Source organism: Paramormyrops kingsleyae, chromosome 10, assembly GCF_048594095.1.
Source record: "Paramormyrops kingsleyae isolate MSU_618 chromosome 10, PKINGS_0.4, whole genome shotgun sequence".
Lineage (NCBI taxonomy): Eukaryota > Metazoa > Chordata > Actinopteri > Osteoglossiformes > Mormyridae > Paramormyrops > Paramormyrops kingsleyae.
Window position 1 is genome coordinate 3,045,020 of NC_132806.1, and position 22,429 is coordinate 3,067,448.

At 40.9% G+C, this 22,429-nt stretch overlaps 1 protein-coding gene across 5 annotated transcripts in view; it reads right to left on the minus strand.

The window, feature by feature from the left end:
- Positions 1–22,429, minus strand: part of LOC140577544 (neurexin-2-beta-like) — a 314,016-nt gene that overhangs the window by 40,622 nt on the left and 250,965 nt on the right. For 3 of the 5 annotated variants that reach the window (XM_072717164.1, XM_023827380.2, XM_023827378.2), the window contains exons 3-4: positions 7,347–7,518; positions 104–193 (exon numbers count right to left, since the gene is read on the minus strand). In XM_072717164.1, the coding sequence (XP_072573265.1) occupies positions 104–193; positions 7,347–7,518 (262 nt within the window). The remainder of the gene's footprint in view (positions 1–103; positions 194–7,346; positions 7,519–22,429) is intronic. The other 2 variants (XM_023827381.2, XM_023827379.2) reach the window with 1 other exon arrangement.

A 22,429-nucleotide genomic window follows, 5' to 3' on the forward strand; every position in this document is an offset into this window, starting at 1 on the left:
AATCAGTCTGCACCACACCGTCAGCGTTGCTGCACCTCTTCCAGAAACTTAGCTTAATTAATTAGTTAAGTGGTTAATTATTTAATTAATTGCTTTTTATTACCTTTGTCAAGTAGCCATTCGTCAACTACCCGACCAAGTCTGTATGGGATTCTCTGCCTAGCAATAGCCAGACGCTCACTATCAAAGCTCCCTTTAAAAAATTTAGAAAGACAGATTCAGCAGGTTAAAATCTGCAAGTTCAAAGGTTAAGAAAGGATAGAGAAAGGGCAACAGGTAAAGGTTTATCAGGATATGTACTTTAAAACAACTTTAAGTTACCAGTGACTTTCTGATGGTTTTAATTAGAATATACAGTTATACAGTTACAAGTCAACTAGTTATCTTTACTTTTAAACTCTCTTTTATGAATCAGTTAAAATATTCATGTGTGATTTATAAATGGCATATTTACTTAATATATCAACTAATTTTACTGCAGAAAATACACAGGAATAAATGTAACTATTAATATTCAAACCATGCTGGTTATATTTACTGATTATAATTAGAAACACATACAATAACACTTTTGCTTAAACAAGAATAATATTCACAATACAAAACAGTGTCATCAGAAATCATAAAATTTAGTTTAATATACATGAAAACAAACATATTGTTGGTAGAGGAAGACATTTTCTAGTTTTGGTGCCATTCAACAAGTGCCTGTAACAATATCTTTATAAAATCATATATTCACTTCCTGCTAAATATAAACCAAATATCTGGGTGCCGGTTGTCCTTCACTGTATTAGTGAAGTATGAAGAAACAGAACCAAAAGTATACTGTAGTACCGCTAGTGTCCTATCATGAAGTCCCCTTTCAGCAGCTTTTTCCAAGAGCCACGCAGCTTACAGCAAGCAGCATCTGTCAGTGCACAAGGCACGTCCTACTTCCTATGGAAACCCGCCACAGGTCCAATGACGCAGCCATGACTATGACTGACTCCCTGGGGAGGTGGCCACCAGCTAGCAGTACTGCTGAACTCACTGCGCACACACTGCACATTTCCCAGGAAAGAATAAGGACGCGAGTGGGAGATGCAGAGGAGGAGGTACTAAAAGACAGGATAGGAGGAAACAGAAGAAGAAGAAGAGGAACAAAATAGGGCACATACTTACATAGCTCCTTTTTCTAATTTGATGGTTATTAATATCACCTGTCATTATCATGTTATTGAAATTTACAGATTCAGTCATATTATTCTGTTTTCATTTAATAACTTTTCAAATATCATTCCTATTTTTATGTATTCACTACGATCAACATTATAACTTCATATATACTGTATTTAGATTTGAAAGCAAAGCAGAAATGAAATCTCTTTTGAAGAAAAGGGAAATGAGAAAAAGCAATGAGGAAAAAAAATAGATGAACGAAAATAGAGGAATATACTGTAGCACTGATGAACTGCAACTCTGGATGCATAACCTGCCCAAGAGTGTCCTCTGATAAATAGCTGCTGATAAGCCACTGTGCACAGGATAAAATAGTGTCCGTCCATATCGTTTGTGGTCCTTGATACAGACTCAATAGGATGAACTAGTGTCTGTGTATATGGTCTCTCCTAAAACATTAGCTTAGTAGGATGAGTTTGTGTCCATCCCTATGGGCTTTCCTGCAGCAGTAAATGAATGGCTGCCTCCCACATTGAGCCAATTACAGGCTGCTCATTTTGTATGCTGCTAAATGGAGATTGCTCAGTAGGTGCATCAAGAGGGCCGCCTGAGGGAGAGGCGCCTGGTACAGGGAGCAATGCTTAAGCTCCAGGACAGTGTCCTCCCTGAGACAGAAACTCAGTGCTGGCACTCTTAGGGAAGAGGAGGCTAGAGCAGAAGGTTGTGCTGCATGGAGTAAACACCTTAATTAGCCTGCAACTGTCAGATGAAACACCATTCTGTGGAAGGGGGGGGTGACGCTGTTCATCATCACTTCAGGTAGCTATTATCTCATAGTTTTTTTTGGCAGCAGGGAAAGTCAGGGCTCCATGGTGAGTCCCCCTGGGGCCCTGCAGGTGCTCAATTAATCAACAGAGTGGAATTGTGGGTATGGTAAGATTTCCATTGCTGTTTTGCACAGCACACAGTAAAGGTGCAGGTGTCACGTGCGCTTGCTGCCCTAGAGACAAGCAGCAATGGAAAAGCCAGTGTCATCCTCTGCAAAACCAATACCATGGAGGACGGCCTCCAGCTCGCTCCCTTACTGATTCATAGGGCTAGGAAAGAGTGACCTGCTCAAGAAATGAAAATCAAATACACGCAATGCAGTCCTAGCTACTGAACAGGAGTGGTGAATAGAACGGTGGATAGATTCTGTGACCAAACACATTGTGGTTTGTACTGGCCTCCTGATGTAAAAACAACTAGAAGAATGGCAGTAGTACAACTATGTATAACATGACGACGGAATTGAGATTTAATCAGCAGGCTTTACTTCATTTAAACACTCGCGTCTCAGTCTGATAGAAATACACTGTATGCTTTTCATTTGTTACGCTGCTTAATAACATAAACATATTGGACTGAGCTAAGATAAGATAAGATAAGATATGATTGACTTTATTAATTCCACAATGGGGAAATTCTTTAGAAACAGCAGCAATAATAAAAAAGACAGTATAACAGGATCACGTGCGAAAAGTGAGCACAATGTTGAGAATGGTCTGGTGCCAGACCAGTATGGCTCAGCACCATTTACCAAATGTTGCATATTTTACTCATATGTCAGTCAAGTTAGCTATGGCTTTACAGTGAACGTGTTCTATAACTCAGTTTATCCCTGTAAATAGTGGATTGTTTACTAGGATAAGTGAGTCCTAAGTCAACTGCAGCAGTGATTTTCAAAGTGGTAGTGAACTTAATCACTAAATATGCCTTATATTATTACAGAATGAAACATAAGCTTCTTTGCAGAGGATTTCCTTCATCTTCTCTTACCTTAGTCATATTTTAAAATCTTTTTTTAAAATATCTTTTTTTATCATTTCCTTACACTGATATTTTTGTCTATAACAAATTTGATGGGTGTAAATGGACTTTTATTGCCTCTGTAGAGCTATTTTTCAGACCCATTCACATGTTAATGTCAGGAAGCACAAAAGAGACTGTGACATCAATGTTGTTCATTTTTAATTACCAGAAGCTACCTCTTCCTATCCTTCTGGGCACCCAGAAGTTGATTACTGTTGGTAAATGATGTAACCACAACCATGGGATATGCAACCCAAATCCTTCAAGGCATCCCAAGAATTAGGTGTTTGCTACCTGATGCCAAGGTGTCCTCCTAAAATTAGCCCTGATTCTAGAGGCTCTATTATAGCCGGTTTAATGTGGTTTGTTACGTTTGTCTGCCGAACGAGGCCTATATATGAAGGACAAGAGCCCCCTTCATTTACCAAAGGCAAATTCTCTTTGTTAATTCTGGGCAGTTTCTTGAATGCGCTACTGAATTCCTGCTAAGATGAATGATGGAAAAATAAAGAGAGAAAAACTGAAACAGATACAGAGCTATAAAAGAGAATTATAGAGTAATCTACTGCTTCTCCTACCCACTCCAGAGAAAGAAGTGTGAGACAGTAGCTGGGGGGAGGCGTGAGATAAGAGAGGGGATAGAGAGACTAAGAAGATGGGAGAGAGAGGGAGCGGGTGGGGGGGGGGGGGGGGGGGGGGGGGCTCTGTGGAACGCCCACAGAAATGATTCCTGGGGCTCCTTGCTGTGTCACTTTTTCCTGCTCCATCAGTGACATTTTTCTAAAAGGTCTTTAAAAAAAATTCTTATAATAGATTATTGCTGGGGGGTGTCTGCTTTTAATAAGGAGTATGCATTTATTGTTCAACTGTGAATTTTGAGGCAGTGATGTTCTGTAAGACTATGTAGTGGAGCAAGGCCATGGTCCCATAACCACTGGGGCTACCATCAGACAGGAAGTGACAGACGATGAAGAAATGTATCTTCTTACAAGTTAACGCCCTATTCTGATTGATGACAACGTTGTCTAAATGTGAGTGTAAAACCAATATGGAGCCAATTAAACCCTACAAATCATGATTAAATATGCCACTTATCAGCCTGCAAAATGAGTGACACAAAAACCAAAAGTATGTTGATAATGGTTGATAAAAAAAAAAGTATGTTGATAAAAGTATGTTGCGTGTATCTGTCTGAAGTGAACCTCACTGTCCTATCTGTCAGCATGACAAAACTGACGTTCCATTTAGAGTCAGATTCTTTAGAGAATTTAGAGTCTCTATCTGAAGAAGCGTATAGAGGTCAATGGTACTGTACTGTGCAGAGATTAATGTACTAGGAGAGTATTAGTGCTGCAGTCACTATGATTTCTATATGAATGTATGTGGGAAACAAGCAATTAAGAACAAAATTTGAATGAAATATAATACTTGGTTTGAGTGCCTTGTTCTGATAATATATTAGTGTCCCAATTTGAAAGATACCATGATGATTGTTAGAACAGGGCCAGTTTCACTTCATTAAGTGAAATGATAACAGGTGATTCTAATCAGCTGAGCTACCACATGTAGAAGAACCATAACCCTGCATCCTGATGTGAAACAATGAATGTAACATACAGATTTCTCCCAATTCAGGTGCCCTGTTGTGGGACAAGATTTTCACGCACATGTTTCAGGTTGAGAAGCTGTTACACTGTTGATCACCAGAGTCTGTACTCATGTCTCAGTCTGTGACACATGTGAGCAGAGAAATCCAAAATAATGGACAATGGCTTTCTTAAAAACTTCCATTAAATTTTGAAGACGCTGTACACAGAAGGACACAATAGCGCTCGGAATATTTTCTCTCTCGCTTTAGAAATTATACAGCTCTTCCGGCCACTTCTTCTTAAAAAAATCAGATGCTACTTTAATACTATCGGTACCGTATATAAACACATAATCCCATGACCAAGGGTGACCATACTGTCACCCCAATTTTTGGTGGTACTGCATCTCGCGCATGTGTCACATTAATTCCCTGTGTATGGCAGGGAGGACAATGCAGAAAACGTGTGGTGGCCATGACGCATGGAGTATATATCCGCCCTTGTGAGTTATTTGCCTGTCCACCTCCTGACATCATGTACACAACAGCTTCTACTATGCTGTGGTGAAATCGAAATACTCCTCCATAAACTCACCACCATGGGACACAATATATCACTATTGTATAAATCCTTCGTACTCATCCAAACAGCTTTCCACGCCTTAGTGTCAGCTTTTATTGCATCACAACATTAAGTAAAGTAATTTAGATACATTTCTTATGCTTTGTCTCCATGTTAGGTTGGACTGACTCCAGTACTAAACTCCCCTCTGGAAATTCCACTATGCCTGGCCTTGTTTTCCACTTTTCAGCCTCACCTGAATATTGATCTGAATATCTATCATTTATACAAGCACTTCCTTTTTCCCCAGAACCCTTGCGAGGTAATGTGTGTATTGTTTGACAAACCAAGCTGTTGTATTGGGTCTTTTAACCTTCTTTCTTTAACCCCGGGCTGCCCTACTCTGCTCCTGCAGATTTACCACCTGGCAGAGCTTAAGTGCAGCCTTAATTTAATACACCTGACACAGATAATCAGGCCCTTCAGTTGCATCTCAGTGTTAGAGCCAACCTAAGCTCTGCAGGGTGGTGGATTGCCAGGAACAGGGTTGGCCAGCCTCCCCCCCACCACAGCCCTCCCCCCAGCCCCTCCCGGCCCCCCTTAACTTTTCTGATGCCCTTCTGACTCTGACAGTGGTTTTCCCTGGTGCTTTGTGCACTGCCTGGATTTCACTGACTGCCTGGATTTTAGACTGTACTCTGAATTTCACACTGGTTTGTGGATTCTATACTTGGATTCCTTGTTCATTTCATCTCTGAATGGGTAGAGTACTGCTGATGAATCCATTTCACCAACTCCCTGCTTCCCGTACATGTGTGCATTGCAGTTTCTAATGACTATATACCATTGTACTTCAACTGCGAGTTTATTTCATCTATCCAAGTGGTGACTGGAGACCAACAGAGAAGCTGTTGACTTCCTGTACATGGAGTTGAGGTAGGAATTTGGATTGCCTGCGCTTTCTGTGGGCTCCTACAGAGAAGCCACCTTTCTAGGGCCTGCCTCGGACCATATGGCCACCTCTATGGCTCCTATTACCCTTTCTGGCTCCACCTTACAGCATGTGTAGCCGCAGCAAGTGCTCTTGCCAGTGGACAGATGGCAGCTTACTACAAGTGGTGACCCAAGAGGTCTGCAGAATTGGCAGTGACACCCAGTCCATATGACATGAAACAGACAGCTGGAGTCGGCTGAAGGATTAAGTTGAAGGATGAAGGTTTTAAGTATGAGTAAAGTAACAGCTCACCTCTTAAAGCAGTTATTAAATGCAACATCGGGTCGACTCTTAATGACCGAGTAACAAGCCACCTTCTGAGTACTTTTAAATGGAGGGTGAAGAAAGAATAAGGCAGGAATGATAACTGCAGCCCATTCATCACTGCAGTTAGGACACTGAACATCTAACCCAGAATTGCCTTTGAAATAAGGCTACATTCATTTGTGACAGAAACAGTGAAATTCAACCTGGAGCTATTGAGGACACGAAAACCAGCAGCAACACAGCCTAATGGCTCATACATTAACTTCCCTGCAGGTGTGGTCCAAAAGTACCAATTATGTATAGTAGGCACCAGAAACTTAGAGAATGTCTTCCTCTCAGAAGCTGCAGGCAGTAGATGATGACCCAGAATGTGCATGATGGGGGAAGAGAAAGAGAGAAACTTTTTTTTTCCGACTCTGTCAGCAGAAATTAGAGTTGAGAAATTAGAGTATCATGTAGAAGAAGGACCATTCACACAAGTCGATAAGCCAGCAGAAATATAAGTTCTGTATCTCATGCTGAGGCATCACACATACTCTCTTCCCCCATGAGTCTGCTGGGATAGTAGCTTCAGCTCATTGTGCCCCTTCCATCGATCAACAGCTCTTTGTGGGGCTGGGGGCTGGTTATGATGTGTATGTGTACAATTTAATTAACTGTAAATTGCACAAATGGTTCAGGTAACATTACAAATTAAGAGCAATAAGTAGCAAAATAATTACTCCAAAGTGCCAAATATTCCCTTTGTAAATTTGAATACTTCATTCTGTGCATACGTCTGATCAGCTGTCAGCGACGACTGCAGGATGTTCTCTCTCTTTCTCTCTTCCACCATATGTGCTCTATGGGCATTTCAGTAACCCCATCTTCATCAAGTCCCCCCCGACTTCTCTTGCCGCTGTTCACCCAGGCCCAGGTCCTACCTGACGGGAAGCGCTCGATCACTGGCTGGCTGTCCACCTGGAGGGTTGCATTGCCCCCGCTGCGAGTGAAGCGCACCACATGGTATTTGCCGTCGCTCACCATGACAGCGCTCTCGTCTATGGTGATATCGTCTGTTCCCACATTGAAGATCACGCCGATTTTCCCACTTTCCTGCAAAGCAAATGGAATAGCAGCAATAGTGAGACTGACATTCTGCTTTCTATCTCACTCTGTCCCATTCCACTCCATTCTGATCACTTTCATTCCAACCTCTAGTGTCCTATTGAAACCCCTGTGTTTCAATAATATTCAACCTCCCTGCCAGCAAAACCCTAAAAATGCACCCTAATAAAATATTCATAAATGGTGCCTGTAAGGATTACCTGAAGATACTTTTCATTAAACGGGACTTATCATCCTATTCTGGTTTTTCTCTTTCCTTTAGTGTGTTTTATCGCTTTATGTGCATGAAAACAGTCTGCAAAGTTTTAAGGCCCAAAATTCATCACAAAATCCACTCTTCTCTAATCTGCCTTAAACGCCTCATTGGAATACCAGCCCTTACTTCCAGGGGTCACAACCCTTATTGACTGTCTATCTACCTGCAAGAATCTGTCTGTAGACTGCAAGACAGGGGTAGAACTTGAAGGGCAAGCAGATCCAATTAGAGCACATTGGGCTCATCGGGGGGGGGGCTTAAAGGTCTAACAGAGCCTTTCAGACAGGGTGAATAGAGATGTAGTGTATGAGAAAAATGATATGTCTCTGGAGCATGTAAGCATGTATATCTATTCCAGTAGAATTATGAACAGTGAAAATGTGCATAATAGGTCCACTTTAAAGGAAGCAGTTGAAAATACTGACACCTGCTGCTTGACCTCTCTGAGCTTGGCATCAGCCATGATGCATTCATTGGCTATAGGGCTGGTCACATGTAGGGATTTGGACCGCCCTTCCTGTTTATCATCTCCCTACACATCCCTGAGTGTTGACAAGCCCTCAATGCTATTGCTTCATTACTCAATCCCACCCTCCCTCCCAAACCTGCCCCTGACCCCCCCTGCCCACTTCATATTCACGTCCTCTGTCTCTATAAAGGTTAAAGTAATTTCCAGAGGCCTCCCCTCTGCAAAACTGCTGTATGGCAGGGGACCTGGCAGGACGTGCAGTGGGGGAGCAGTGGACAGGCCTCTGCTGATGTGGCCACTGATATTGCTTCCTCCGCAACTGCAATGACAGGGTGGACTGTCCCGACTGCACAAGCCTGTCACATCACCCTCCTCTGTTTAAGACTGGCTCACTGTGTCAAACAGAGCGGTCTGACAATCGACAGCCTTCCAGGTACGCTCAGAATCTCCTATATCTGACTAAAAATACCTAATTTATTTTGAGGTTCATTTAAGAAGGTTTGACTGCTCTAAGCCACTTTTACTTACTAAGGTACATCCAATGTAACAAGCCTTGAGACCTTTTTAAATATTTATAGGTGGTTAAAAATATGAACAGTATATCAAATCAGCTAAGTGAATAAAAGCAGATGTTGTAAGTGGACTGATTACAGGCCTGAACTGGGAATCAACAAGGACTATTCTGGCCTGGGTCAGTTCATTGAGAAAATGGCGCAGCATGATTATGAAGTTTCCATGCAGGATCTTCCTGATCGCTGTTGCTATTAACCTCTTATAAAGGAATAAATGGCAATTCTCACATCACATTTCTCAGTGTTATTAGTGGGTAGCCAGTGCTGTCCCAGTATCACCACTGACTAAGGTTGTAAAGCTACACAAAATTCAAAATGGTTTTTAGCTCCCAGTTCAATGCAATTCTGCTACAGCATGGAAAACAGAATTTGTTTTGAATTTATTTATTAAAACTGCAATCTCAATTAGGAACAGTAGTAATAAACCAAAGGCAATGCATTTGTTGACATGTCTGAATAAAAGAATGTTAGAAAATAATGTAACAACCATGCTGAACTAAATCTCATCTATATCCTGTGTTCTCTACCACCGAATGTAGCTGCATATATCTGCAGCCATAAACACCACTATAGCCACGGGTACTTTTTAGCTTGGTCTGAACTTCCTGGCAAAAGCACCCAATGCTTGCTGAGGCTCCAGTCATACAGATACTTGGATGATTTTGTCTGCTCTTCTTGTGCACACTCAGATGCTGTTGTCTCAAATGAGTTAGCATGTTGGATGTGTTTCCAGCAACATATCTGAGTCCGGTATAAGACAGACTCCGCTGGTGTACTTTATTGGGAAACCAAAATGTTCCCAAATTATAACAGGCTTTAGCCTTGACCGACTCACAGCCACAATTAGCATAATGTTTTCTGTATTGAATAACTGCTTGTGAATTTAGGCTCTGCCTGTGTCAGTCAGTGTATTCATTCTTTTCACCGTGCGTAGCAAACTCAAAATGAACTGAATGGTGCATGATGGATATGCTTATTGTTACAGGCCCACGACTGACCTCAGCTAGAGGTCCTACCACAGTGATGACACCTCCAGTAACACCGTCTCTTCTCCCATGAACTAGAACACATTGACACTATACCATACAGTGCATGCATCAGGTTAAACTATAATGGATATGCTCTCCCTTTTTTTTTAAGGGAACTGCTTATTTGTGGCATCCATCCATTCATTGTCCAACCCACTTATCAGAGATAGCCCTCAGGCTTGCTGTGACCCTACATTAGTTAGGCAACAGTGGCAGGTTGACATTTTTTTTTTTTTTTTTTTAATAGAGCTGCTTATTTGTGGCATCCATCCATCGTCCAACCTGCTTATCCTACTGGGTCACAGGGGGTCTGGAGCCTATCCCAGAAGCAATAGGCATGAGACAGGGAACAACCCTGGTCAGGGGGCAGCCCATCACAGGGCACACTCACACACCATTCACTCACACATGCACACCTAAGGGCAATTTAGCAACTCCAATTAGCCTCAGCATGTTGTTGGACTGTTTGGGGAAACTGGAGTACCTGGAGGAAACCCCATGACGACATGGGGAGAACATGCAAACTCCACACACATGTGACCCAAGCAGAGACTTGAAACCAGGTCCCAGAGGTGTGAGGCAACAGTGCTAACCACTGCACCACCATGCCACCCCCTATTTGGGGCATTTCCTTTATATATATAATATGTAAGAAAAACTGCCAGAATATTTCTTTCTTATTGAAGGAGCATCTTATGGAAGAGTATGAGATCAGAATCAGAGTCAAGGTTTCGTCACCAAGCACAAACATGCACAAGGAATTACACTTTGTACGAAAGGTGTAGACATTCTGTAAGGACAGACAGACTAAAAGACTAATATAGGGCTAAATAGTAGTCTGTTAGCAGTTATATCAGTTATATACATGCAGAAGAACATAATCTAAATAAATATATGCACAGTACATTTTTGAATTGAAAAGAGGGTAAAAATTGAGTCAGAACAATGCAATGTAATGTCAAGGTGCCAGTGAGATAAAAAAAGAGCAGAGAGGGTAGTTTTGTGGTGCGGTGAGGAGATCATTGATCCATGGCTACTACAGACTGTTGGTTCTGGACTTCATGGCTTGAAAACGCTTTCCACATTGAAGGTTATGTAAAAGGTGATGACCTGAATTATTGGGGTCGGTAATGATCTTTTGAGCCAACTGACTAGGCTAGCTTGTTACAAGTCCTGTATGGGTGTGAGACAGCAGCTGATAATCTTGACTGCAGGGTTGCAAACTTTGGTCAGCTGGCTGGAGTGAGATTTTTAATTTGAGACAAGTCTACAGACGCATTAACATGTATGTAACAGTTTTATTACCTTGCAAATAGTCTGTAGAGTTTGCACACTACCGCAACGCTTTTTATGTAGCTAATTTTAGGTTTATAATAGAATAATATACATTTACCATAAGTACATTGAAGTTTTTCCCTGTTCTTAGGAGAAGTCGCACCAAACCATACCGTTATGGGCCAATCAGTGTAGTGTCATCAGCGAACTTCATGAGTTTAACCAATTGACTACCAGAAGTACAGTCATTAGTATAGAGCGTGAAAAGCATGGAGGACAGAAGGTGGCCCTGTTGAGCTCCAGGACTGATAACCAGGGGGCTGCACACAGCATAGCAATATCCACAGACCCATTGGCCCTGAACCCAAATTGAAGTGTTCATAGAGACTGTGTAGCTTTTTATGTAAGTGAGGATGAGGTGCTCAAATGTCCTCTTCAACACAGATATTAATGCTACTGGTCTGCTGTGTATGAGGTCAGAGGTTTTGGCCTTCTTGGGGAAAGGAACGACATTGTTATTGTAGCAAATTTTAAGTAATAACAGGAGTAGGAATTCAGTATTATACATCTAGACTAGTAATTTTCAATTATTTTATTACCTTTTAAAAAAAAAAAAACAATCAGCAAATGAAATGCAATTTATGGTGTCACAGAAAATCTGGAAGAAAATTCTCAGAGATGAGCCCCGCTAAATTAGAATTGTGCACAGCATGAATAAAGGCCTTGGCTGTGTTTTTTAACGATGACTTCTATGTTGCTGTAATGACATTTTAATGATAGTCGCCTTGAGCATAGTATCTCTGCAGTGAAACTCATCACAAGCACAAGATGAGTAGGGTGGGGTTCGTCATTACAGGATGCTAATGTCAGGAGGACAGAAACTGTCTTTGGTGAAAAGTAACAATAACTTCAAGGAATTTTAACAAAGAAAAGAAAAACCTCAAAAGCAAGGAAGGTTTTTAATACAGGCAAAACTGACCCTGAATCACACATGCACCCTTCTCTGACCTTTAATACCAAATAACTACCATACCCAGATATGAAACATATTAAACTAACAGCGTTTGGCAACTTACTTAGGTTTTAGAGCAGTTATGAATGTTTTAATAATCTAATATGTTTTTTAATCTAATTAAGAATCACACTGAAAATTGCCCAGCAGACCTGTGCAGTTTTGTAATCTACAATAAGATCTATAATCCTTCCCAAGTGTAGCACCAAATCTGTTTAAAATTATTGATGTAACCCTGAAAAAGATGTGAGTCATAAATTGTGCAAAACAACTGAATAAGGATGAACTGTGAAGGGCAGCCATAATTAATTTGGATACAGAGAAGCTGACACACACACACACACACACACATATATATATATATAACAGCCAGTATTGGTATCCGCCACTTACGGCATCCATTTAAAATTAACCCAGCAGAACATATCAGGGTTAGACAGATGAACTTTGTCATTTTTCATTCATATTTCATTTTATTGATTTGAAAAATTCTGCAGTGAAATCAGAATGGTTAAAAAATAGTATTTTACCCTTAATTGGAATTTATTACAGAAAGCTAATGCGATTCCCCATTGCCACCATGTGGAAAAATAATTGCCTCCTTACACTCAATAACTAGTTATGCCATCTTAATCAGCAAAGACTGCAGCGAAAAACACTTCCTGTAGTTAATAATCAGTTTCTCACAGGCTCGCCCAAACAGTGCTGCTTTTTTTCAGTTATATTTGTGAATTCATTAGCATTACTGTTTCCATAATGGGAAATCATTGTGGTCCTTATGCAGCAAAGGTCTTATTGCTATATTACAACACTGTCGTCTGTCACATCCAAGGCTGATGCTTCAGTTCCTATTTGCATGTTCTCCTGTGTACCCATGTGTTTCCTCTTGTAGTTCTGGATTACTTTATGCTCTTGGAAAGGTTTTAGCAGGAACATTTCAACAGTAGGATCAGATGGTAAATTCACCAATAAGGACAAGTTCACAAATATCACGATGCCACAATCAAGCAAAATATTTCTTCAACCTGCGTGTCCCTGATTGTAGTTCATCATCAGACCATCAGCTTCAGTGCTGTAATGTTACAGTATACTGTGGCATAATCCTTAAGAAAAATGTGTGACAGGTAGCAGCAGAGGTCAGAGATGGACGTAATAGAGGAATGAAACCTCAACTGGACTGTCAGTGATGTCATTGTGAGGGGGGATGGTGACCTTTAGATCTATAATTTGGAGCAGAGCAGACCATAGATCTCTTTATATGTCCCGCACCCATATAATAATATAAAAAAGTTACAGTAGCCTATAGGTTAAATACTGTCTCTTATTAAGTCACGCAGAAGAGGATCTGCTATGAGGTGTAAATCACGTCTGCCAGCCCGTTAGCTGAAGTGTGAAGATGTTCACACATGGAGAATGGATTTTCCCTTGTGATTCACAGTGCTCACTCCTTTACTGCCTGTTCACGTGGTCGTGAACCCCTCTCAAGATTTATTTCTCATGAACGACATTCACATTCAGCATTCAACATGTACAGTGCAAATGTCTTAGAGTGTAGCTCAACAAAAACCATTTTTCTGGGCGAGTATTTGCTTAGGAAAAACCATATATGATGTTGGAATATATACATACAAATAGCTATACAATAAAAAGGGAGAATAATGTTTTATGTTCTCCCAACAGCGTCACGGTGGTGGAGCTGGATGCAGGCATAAAGCAGGCAGCAATTCACATTGTGGCTCCACTGCTAGACAAGCTGCAGGAGCGTTCCTCCCCTTTCTAGGGAACTTGGGGATCTGAGGGATGGCGTCTACTGCAAGCCTTAGGCATGTCCCATGCCAGGCGTTCGGGGAACCAACACCACTGTGTCTGGGCTGGTCACCAGCCAAAACTGATCCAGAGAATGGGGGCTCCAGCCCAAGCACTGCTGGGTCTGCAGCAGGTGCCATGGACACATATCCCAGCACAAGGGATGACACAGAGCCTGGGGATCATTCTGTTGAACCAGCCTCAAACTCATGACCAAAGGGTTTACAGCCACATGCTCAGCCCAAAGAGCGATGCAGCAGTCCAGGGAGTTGGGGAAACACACTAAGGACTTGAAAGACAAGAGTCAGGGTGACAGTAAGTTATTTATGTGTTGTTGGATTGTCTGTTAAGGAAGAACTGGTTCCCAAAAAGGTCCTACTTTAATTGTTTGGAAATGGTTATTAATTGCAAATTTAAAATTAAGTATTTCTTCAACAGGTGGCAACACAAGCAGTCTTTTTAACCACCCACACAGGCAGAAAGTCCGGCTACGCGCATGTGTGCAAACACATCGTGCTCAGTCGCAGCCCCTTCCACATGTTCTAAAGTAACCAAGCAGAAGCACGTCTTACTGACGCAAAAAAATCTACATTTAGCCATTATTTGTTTGTAAACTGAGTTCTGAAGTGTGCAGATATTGACCAAAGTGATAAATGTTCATTTGTACGAACATACTTTTATATGTACACTATTTCACATACCTTAATAAATAAGATTATTTTTATTTACTGCATATAACTAAATGTCATATGGTAAGATTTCCAAGACTTCATGGCTAATACCCTCCTTACTTTCAGCAGACTATGGTATGAGAATATTTGTAAACAATATCTGGTTACCCACATTTCCAGGTTAGAAAAGAAATTGTGTTGAAATTTACGCAAGATTTGCGACTTTGTTAAGGATTCTAGAATAGTGGAAATACGTGTGTTCTTATGTTCTTATGTGTTGTTGGGTGATGCCATAATAAGTGGTACAAACGACAAATACACGATAAGATAGATAACAATGTCGCAACCATAAACTGCTTAGCAGAGCTGCATGTGGGTGTCCAGTTCTGTACCCACCACAATGAACATCTTCGACTTTGATTAAAAGTCAGTCGTCAATTCATATTTTGATTTGCATGAACGCTGTAATTGGCACGTCTTCTGTATTGTGATTTAACCTTAGTTTTTGTTCAGTTTACACTTTAGATTGCCGGCTGTAGCAGCCCAGACTGCTCACAAACAAAGACAGGAGACGTTTTCAGAAATACTTAAGTGTAAACTGAACTAATGGGACTGAAATGATATCCTTATTGCAAAGTGTGCTTGTTAATCAAAATATATTCTTATGCTGCTGCTGCAGTACAAATGAATTTCACTGAAGCTGTGATCTGTTTGAAAGATGACAAGCAAGATGACACAAACAACCAGACAGCATTACCGACTATTTCACCTGTACGTAGGGAGGTTCTGGCTCTGCTAGACCATGATTACCTCTCAAACAATAGGAAGCTTATCTGTGAAAAGGGATCTCAGTGCATACTAATGAATGATAGAAGTTCCTTATTGTACACTGACCTTTCTCTTGATGTTTTCTTTGGCCTTTTTAAGTTTCTTGAACAATACTATGTAGCAAATTTCAACATTCACACAACAGACTAAATATTGATGACTATGATGAAACTGAAGTTGAATTTACTTCAAAGTGACCTTGCCGAACAGTGTAATATCTCCAAAAGATTGGTGAGTTGAATCCTGTCCTACTGGATCGACACAATGGAGGAAGACATGAGATGGTACATTCCTTGGCTGCCACAGGAGACCATCCAAAGCACCATGCCACAGTGTTTGAACAACACATGCATTGTCAACTGCTTTGAAGCAGATATCCAAAAAGCCCCTCAACCTAGACTCCAGAGGAAGCTATTACAGTTACTATTATTCAAGTAGCTCCCTGAAATGCTTGGTTGCCATTGCCTCTTGTGGACTTGTTATGTTCATCTCACTGGTTTACGGAGGCAGGTGCACAGACATGTTCATTACCCAACTGTCTCAGTTTCTAGAATATCAGCACCCTGATGATAAGATGATGGCAGACACTGTATCAAACATGAATAATCAAATCAGAAGAACAACAAACCGGCAAGCTTACACTTTCACATCAGTCATATTGCGCAACCAGAGAGAGCGCAACAGAGACGTCAATGAATAAACACATCTCAATAGCGGTAACTTTAAAACATGACACTCTGATCCAGTGTATTTCAACACAATGTGCACTCAAGACACATTTACCATACACAGAACAGACCATAGATAACTTTACAGAGAGGGGCAAATGCCAAAGGAATGTAAAACAAGTTCTTGCCATAAGAATGTTTTCCACCCTGCATTTTTGATAAGGACTCACTACTCGTAATAGAAACAGACTATGTATATGCATACCAGACAATGCACAACGGTATAAAAAGAGCACCAAAAAAGAGACACATTTAGAATTGATCTCCTCGTCCAGTTTTAAAAAATCACTAACTTGCAAACAAATAAACGGTCCTCAATAATTCACCCCAGATAGTAGTTAATCTTGTGTGTATTTATTCAAACTATCTTCTTTGCAGCCAGCTATAGTTTTCTTTAGATGCACATTGGAAGGATATGATCATGATATTTATAGTCAATAATGATTCAAGCTTGAACCACACATTCCCAACCTTCTGACTGTGACGGCACTGGTACACATCGGCACTTCTGTCATTCCACATTGCAGATCCATCAACTCTGAGTGACAACATAAAATAGTTGAAAATGTCTTTATACTTTATGCCTGGCCATTTCTACATGTTATCTTATTGTCTGTGAGAGTGGCAAACATCTACTATTTTCATCAATTATATTATTTTGAAAGTTTTCTCAGGACATTTTTTTTGCTTGATGGCTGCTGGCTTGTGGCATAAAGTACTGTATAAATGCACAAATAAATGAAGTTGGGTAAGATAGTTACTTCTGCATTACAATATAAGGCAAATAAGAAGCCAACAGCATTTGTAATGCTGTACTCACCACTGTACTGGAAAGATCCCACATTTCACATCAGTCATATTAGAAAAGACTGAGGTGATAGTTAATGGCTTCCTCTCTGACTGCTGATAGCTATGTATTCACCTTTAGCCCCAGAAGTCTGTTGTTTACCTGAATCACAAATAAGTCAAGGACAGCTGCTAAAGGAGAGCAGTTAGGCACAGATTGTGTCTGGCTTCTCGTCTATGGGGGGCAACAGGAAACAGTGATGTTCTTGTCTATTCCCCCCCCCCCCCCCCCCCATCGACTTTGTGTTGCCAGGGTGACAAGACAATGTGTAACCGAACCCACTTTGCTGAAAAACTTATCATTATGCAGGTAGTGGAATTCATGATAAGAATGGGGCGCACTGCTTTTCATTTGTTGATCACTGGGAGAGCTTTTTGTAAATTACAGTGCTGCGGCTTTCTCTGCACACTGAAGCCGTGAATAGCTGTGAATAGCATGTGTCTTTAATAAGATGGAGCATAGATGCATATTACATCAGTAAGGCTAGACAATGTGTGTGCTGCTGTGATTGTTGTCAGGCTGTCCTGCTGTTTGCTGCTGAGCATCATAATCATGACAGAAATCCAGTTTTTACTCAGGTTGTTTTAATGCTGAGGACTGATTCCTTGAGCGCTTTGTTAATTGCGTTTTTCTGTTGACACATAAATACAGACAATGAAAAACTATGTGTGTATTGCTAAACATGTTATCCTTAAGCAAACACCAAGCTACTAGGGATATTTCTAGGCATCCAATTGTATTTTGCTTTAACATTACTAACTTCAAATCTAATGCTATACCTACTAATACTCACCATAACCACCTAATCTGTATATTTGTTATTTTACTCTACCTTGTATTTCATGGTATGACAACCATGGTCTGAGACCTACTGTATAATCTCAGTTACTTAACAATGTCAGTCTCACTGCTCACCGGACTTCAGTCTCACTAATCAATTATCAAGTTAATTTTCAGTCAACGTCACTGTGAATGGCATTCTCCTGTGTGTTCATTTCTATGTATTTGCTGTGAAAACTGTGAGACTCCTTCAAACAATGCTTCTGTCCCCTATCTGAGGTTTGAGAGCTGTCTTCCACTGGAAAAGATGCCAAATTGAATGCAACCGCTCCCTGCTCTAGTCACAGTCAAGGTCACAAATTTAATCAAACCCAACTACACACATGCACACGGACAACCATGCACAGAAGAATAAACACAAACAAACACAACAGCACATGTGCATAGAGACAACTATGCCCAGAATAATAAACACGAAAACAAATAAGTGAAAACAGAGAGAAAATCTAACTAACATACTGTAGACATGACCAAGAAACTCAAAGTCAAAGTAAACAAGCATGATTACAGATAAAGGCAAAAAACAGAACTACATACAAGCAGAACCACAGGTAAACACAAATGCATAGCATGGATATTACTACCCAAAAAACAACACATCCAACATAGTGGTTCTGATCTATCTCGAAGACAAGAACAAACTGGTCCAGTTACAGCAAACAGTATATAAGAGCTTGTCTAGCAACAGCTGATAGACGTAAACTCAGTTTGTCTCTTGGAATGTTTATCTGTGGGAACAACACAAAATTATTATGATTAAATGTAGTGTGTAGTGTATGGTTCTTCATCCATGCTTATTTGTGTTAGTACCTATTTTAGTTGGTTTGCATGTACCAATTACATGATGCCATGTTGGCTTTGTAAGGTGGTGTGGATTGTGAATGAATAAATAACAACAATAATAATAGACTTCTCTGACGGTGGCTTGTGTGGAGCAGCTGAGAATGAATGCTTTCTATTAGTGCTGCACAAACAAAAGACTTGTTTTTGTGGGTTTGTTCGACAGGAAACCCCTTGGACGTCATGTGACTTGGAACAGAAAATGATACCATGTAGCCTGCAGGGAATGGTTCCTCCGATACAGTCTTAGTGAGACCCTGGAATAGACAAGCTCCGACTGACAGCCTTCCTGCTGGTAGGAACAGCAAGGTGTTTGAAAGCCTATGGACGGAGGGGGGACATTTTTTATTTACAGAGAAATTAGCAGGACAGCTGTAGGTACGCTTCCTTGGACTGCCGTACCATTTAGCTGATATTAGACAAAGCTACAGGACTAGTCATCATCTTTCTAATGTATATCTTCACAATGGCTTGCATGGAGGAACCACATGAAAGCTACACTTAATGTGCTATTGATCCCATTAGGGTTTCCTAGGCAATGGTGTGAAAATGTTTTATATTGTATATTGGGGTGGCACAATGGTGCTGAAGTTAGGACTGTTCCCTCACACCTCTAGGACAAGGGTCTCTGTCAGGGCTCTGTGTGTGAAGCTTGCATCTTCTCCCTGTGTCACTGTGGGGCTTCACCCAGCTACTCTGATTTCCTCTCACCCGCAGCTCAAAAACATGTAATTTAATTGGAGCTACCACATTGCCCATAGGTGTGAATGGTGTGTGAGTGTGCTCTGCGATGGGTTGGCACCCCGTCCTGGGTTGTTCATTGCCTTTTGTCCATAGCCTCTGGGATTGGCTCTGGACCCGTTGCAATAGGACAAGTTGTTACAGAAAATGGATGGATGGACTATTGTGATATAACATAAGAAATTCTGAGGAAAAAAATAATGCATGGTGAGCTAACTGAAATGTTGGTGAACTATGGATCTCCACATATCCATATTCCATATTCCATATTCCATATTGTTTATTGGATATTAGAAGAAAAAATAATAATAAGAAAAAAATATATATGATACACACACACACACACACATATATATGTATAAATCAAGACCACTTAACTGATGTGACTCTCAGTAATGTTGAACACCTTACTGACTGCTGCAAACTCTCACTTTACAGACTTTACAGAAAAGTGAAGAGAGTGACGCAGCAGGACACCTGCCAAGGGGAGGCAGATCCACAGCCACACACCTGCTTCCTGTCCAGCATCCATATCTTAGGTCTGCAGCTACACTTCTACAATCCAACTTTATAAATTGGAAAAGATGGTTATTTTTGAAACTGATGGACAACCAGAAAAAGTATGTGTACATTCGGAATAAGCAGAAATGTGCATCTGTGTATGTGTGTGTACAGGATGAGCAGAAGCCTGCGTCTGCGTGTGTATGTGTGTGTACAGGATGAGCAGAAGCCTGCGTCTGCGTGTGTATGTGTGTGTACAGGATGAGCAGAAGCCTGTGTCTGCATGTGTGTGTGTGTGTGTACAGGATGAACATAAGAACATAAGAACTATACAAACGAGAGGAGGCCATTCGGCCCATCAAGCTTGTTTGGGGACAACTTAACTAATAGCTCAGAGTTGTTAAAATCTTATCTAGCTCTGATTTAAAGGAACCCAAGGATTCAGCTTGCACTACGTTATCAGGAAGACTATTCCATACTCTGACTACACGCTGTGTAAAGAAGTGCTTCCTTAAATCCAGTTTGAAATGTTCTCCCGCTAATTTCCACCTGAGCAGAAGCCTGCGTCTGCGTGTGTATGTGTGTGTACAGGATGAGCAGAAGCCTGCGTCTGCGTATGTATGTGTCATTTGTGATAATAATCCCACCCCCTAGCATCAAGTGGGGAACTTAATTGTTTCCTGATGCTTCGTGCTCAGTGTGTCTCTCTCCTTTGAGTTTTCTATGGGTGTGCATGGGGCCTCTCTCTCCTTTTTTTACCACTTCCCATCATGCCGCATTCTATGACAGCCCATCCGCTCCATCACCCAGTTGTCTGACTGCCTGTCCATGGTAGCCACTGTGCCTCTATGTATGGCCTGGTTAGGCTACAGGCAGGAAACATCACACTTGTGCAGCTGGAGAATGCTCTGCCTTCCCGCCCAGTTGCCATGGAGACAGCAGGCATGTGGGCCTCTCGTCTCAGGGTTACTCACAAGGTCACCTCCTAGCCCTGTTCACACAACCCTTTGTCACTAATTGCCTCTGTATTTTGGTTCTGTTTATTGCAATGTGAAGTTAATATCAAACAAATAAAAAAAATGAAGTGACGCTAATGTACCATTTCTGTAGTCCTTTATCCTCTCATAATTTGAGGATCTATATCACTTTCAGCCCCTCCCTGCTCCCTTCTCGTCCTGATCTCTATTGCAGACGTATAGCCTCACTTGCACCCCTGTCTTCGTGCTTCATCAGTGAAGCAGCATATTGCTCTGCCTTATTTCCCTGGAGCCTCATTTTCACATCTAGTTTACCCATAATGCCTCCCACAGTGATGACTGCTGTGTGGGGTACACTGCAATGCTCATGGAGAATTTCCATGTTATTGACAGATCACCAACTGGACAAGAGAAGAAAGCACATATCAGTTTGACATAAACAGGTGGCACTGAGAAAGAGGTGTGAAGAACGAACTAACGTGTTTAATCCAAAGCTCAGAAAACCAAAAATGGGCAGACTGTAGAGGTCGCTTTGATTATGAGCATAACACAAACTAAAAAGTGTGTTGGAATTGAGATTGGCCAGTTTAGAATATATGCCCGTCAGTGGTCCTCAGCTTCAGATCAACACCAAAACCCATCGTAGGACACCAGGAGCCCCCACAATCAGCACTGCGAATGCTGAGACGATGCTATTGGGTTGAAGCTCATCTCATTTGCTGCCTGTATGTGATGCCTCAGTTGGCAAAGAGCTTACAGACCCTGGCAAGGATACAGTTGCTAATAGATGTATTGTTGAAAAAACAGAAACAGGTGCATCATGATGTAGAGTCTCAATAAAATGCTAGTCAGTCATTTTCCTTGAAACTCTGGGTTTTAATTTTAAAACATGTCAGCTATTAAATTTACACTGGATGTGACTTTGGAACTGCCCATGCCAGAAAATTACTGTCACACCTCATTTCGTCAAAATCATAATTTTCTACAAATGCTGAAAAAACTCAAGTCGCGTATTCAACAAGGGAAGCTGACAGTTATAACCCTTGTAATATGGCTAATGTGCAATTCCAAGAGATATTTGATAAAGTGCCATATAAAATTAAATAACTAAATGGCCACCTCTTATGAATAATATTTCTTATGTTCTTCCTGTGTTCTTTATTGTGTTTTTATGTTGTTATGGCTGAGTATATAACGTAGAAATTTACTTAACTACAACTGTTACATCCACCACCAGGACAAAAGTGGTATCCTTGCTTTATTTTTCACTAATGAAAATGTAATGCAAATTTATGCAGTTTTTTATACTTACATTTTGTAGTAATAGATTAGAGTACTGCTCTTTGTGTCTTCTGAATACACTTGAATACGCTAACTTGAAACATCGTGCCCCTTTAGAGACACAGGATAGTGACGTTATCCATTTTTTGAACTGGCTTATAGATTTTTGGGCCAAAGCCTCTGGTCACTTTGGAAATGGGGTGTAGTCAATGTGGAAATTGGAACAG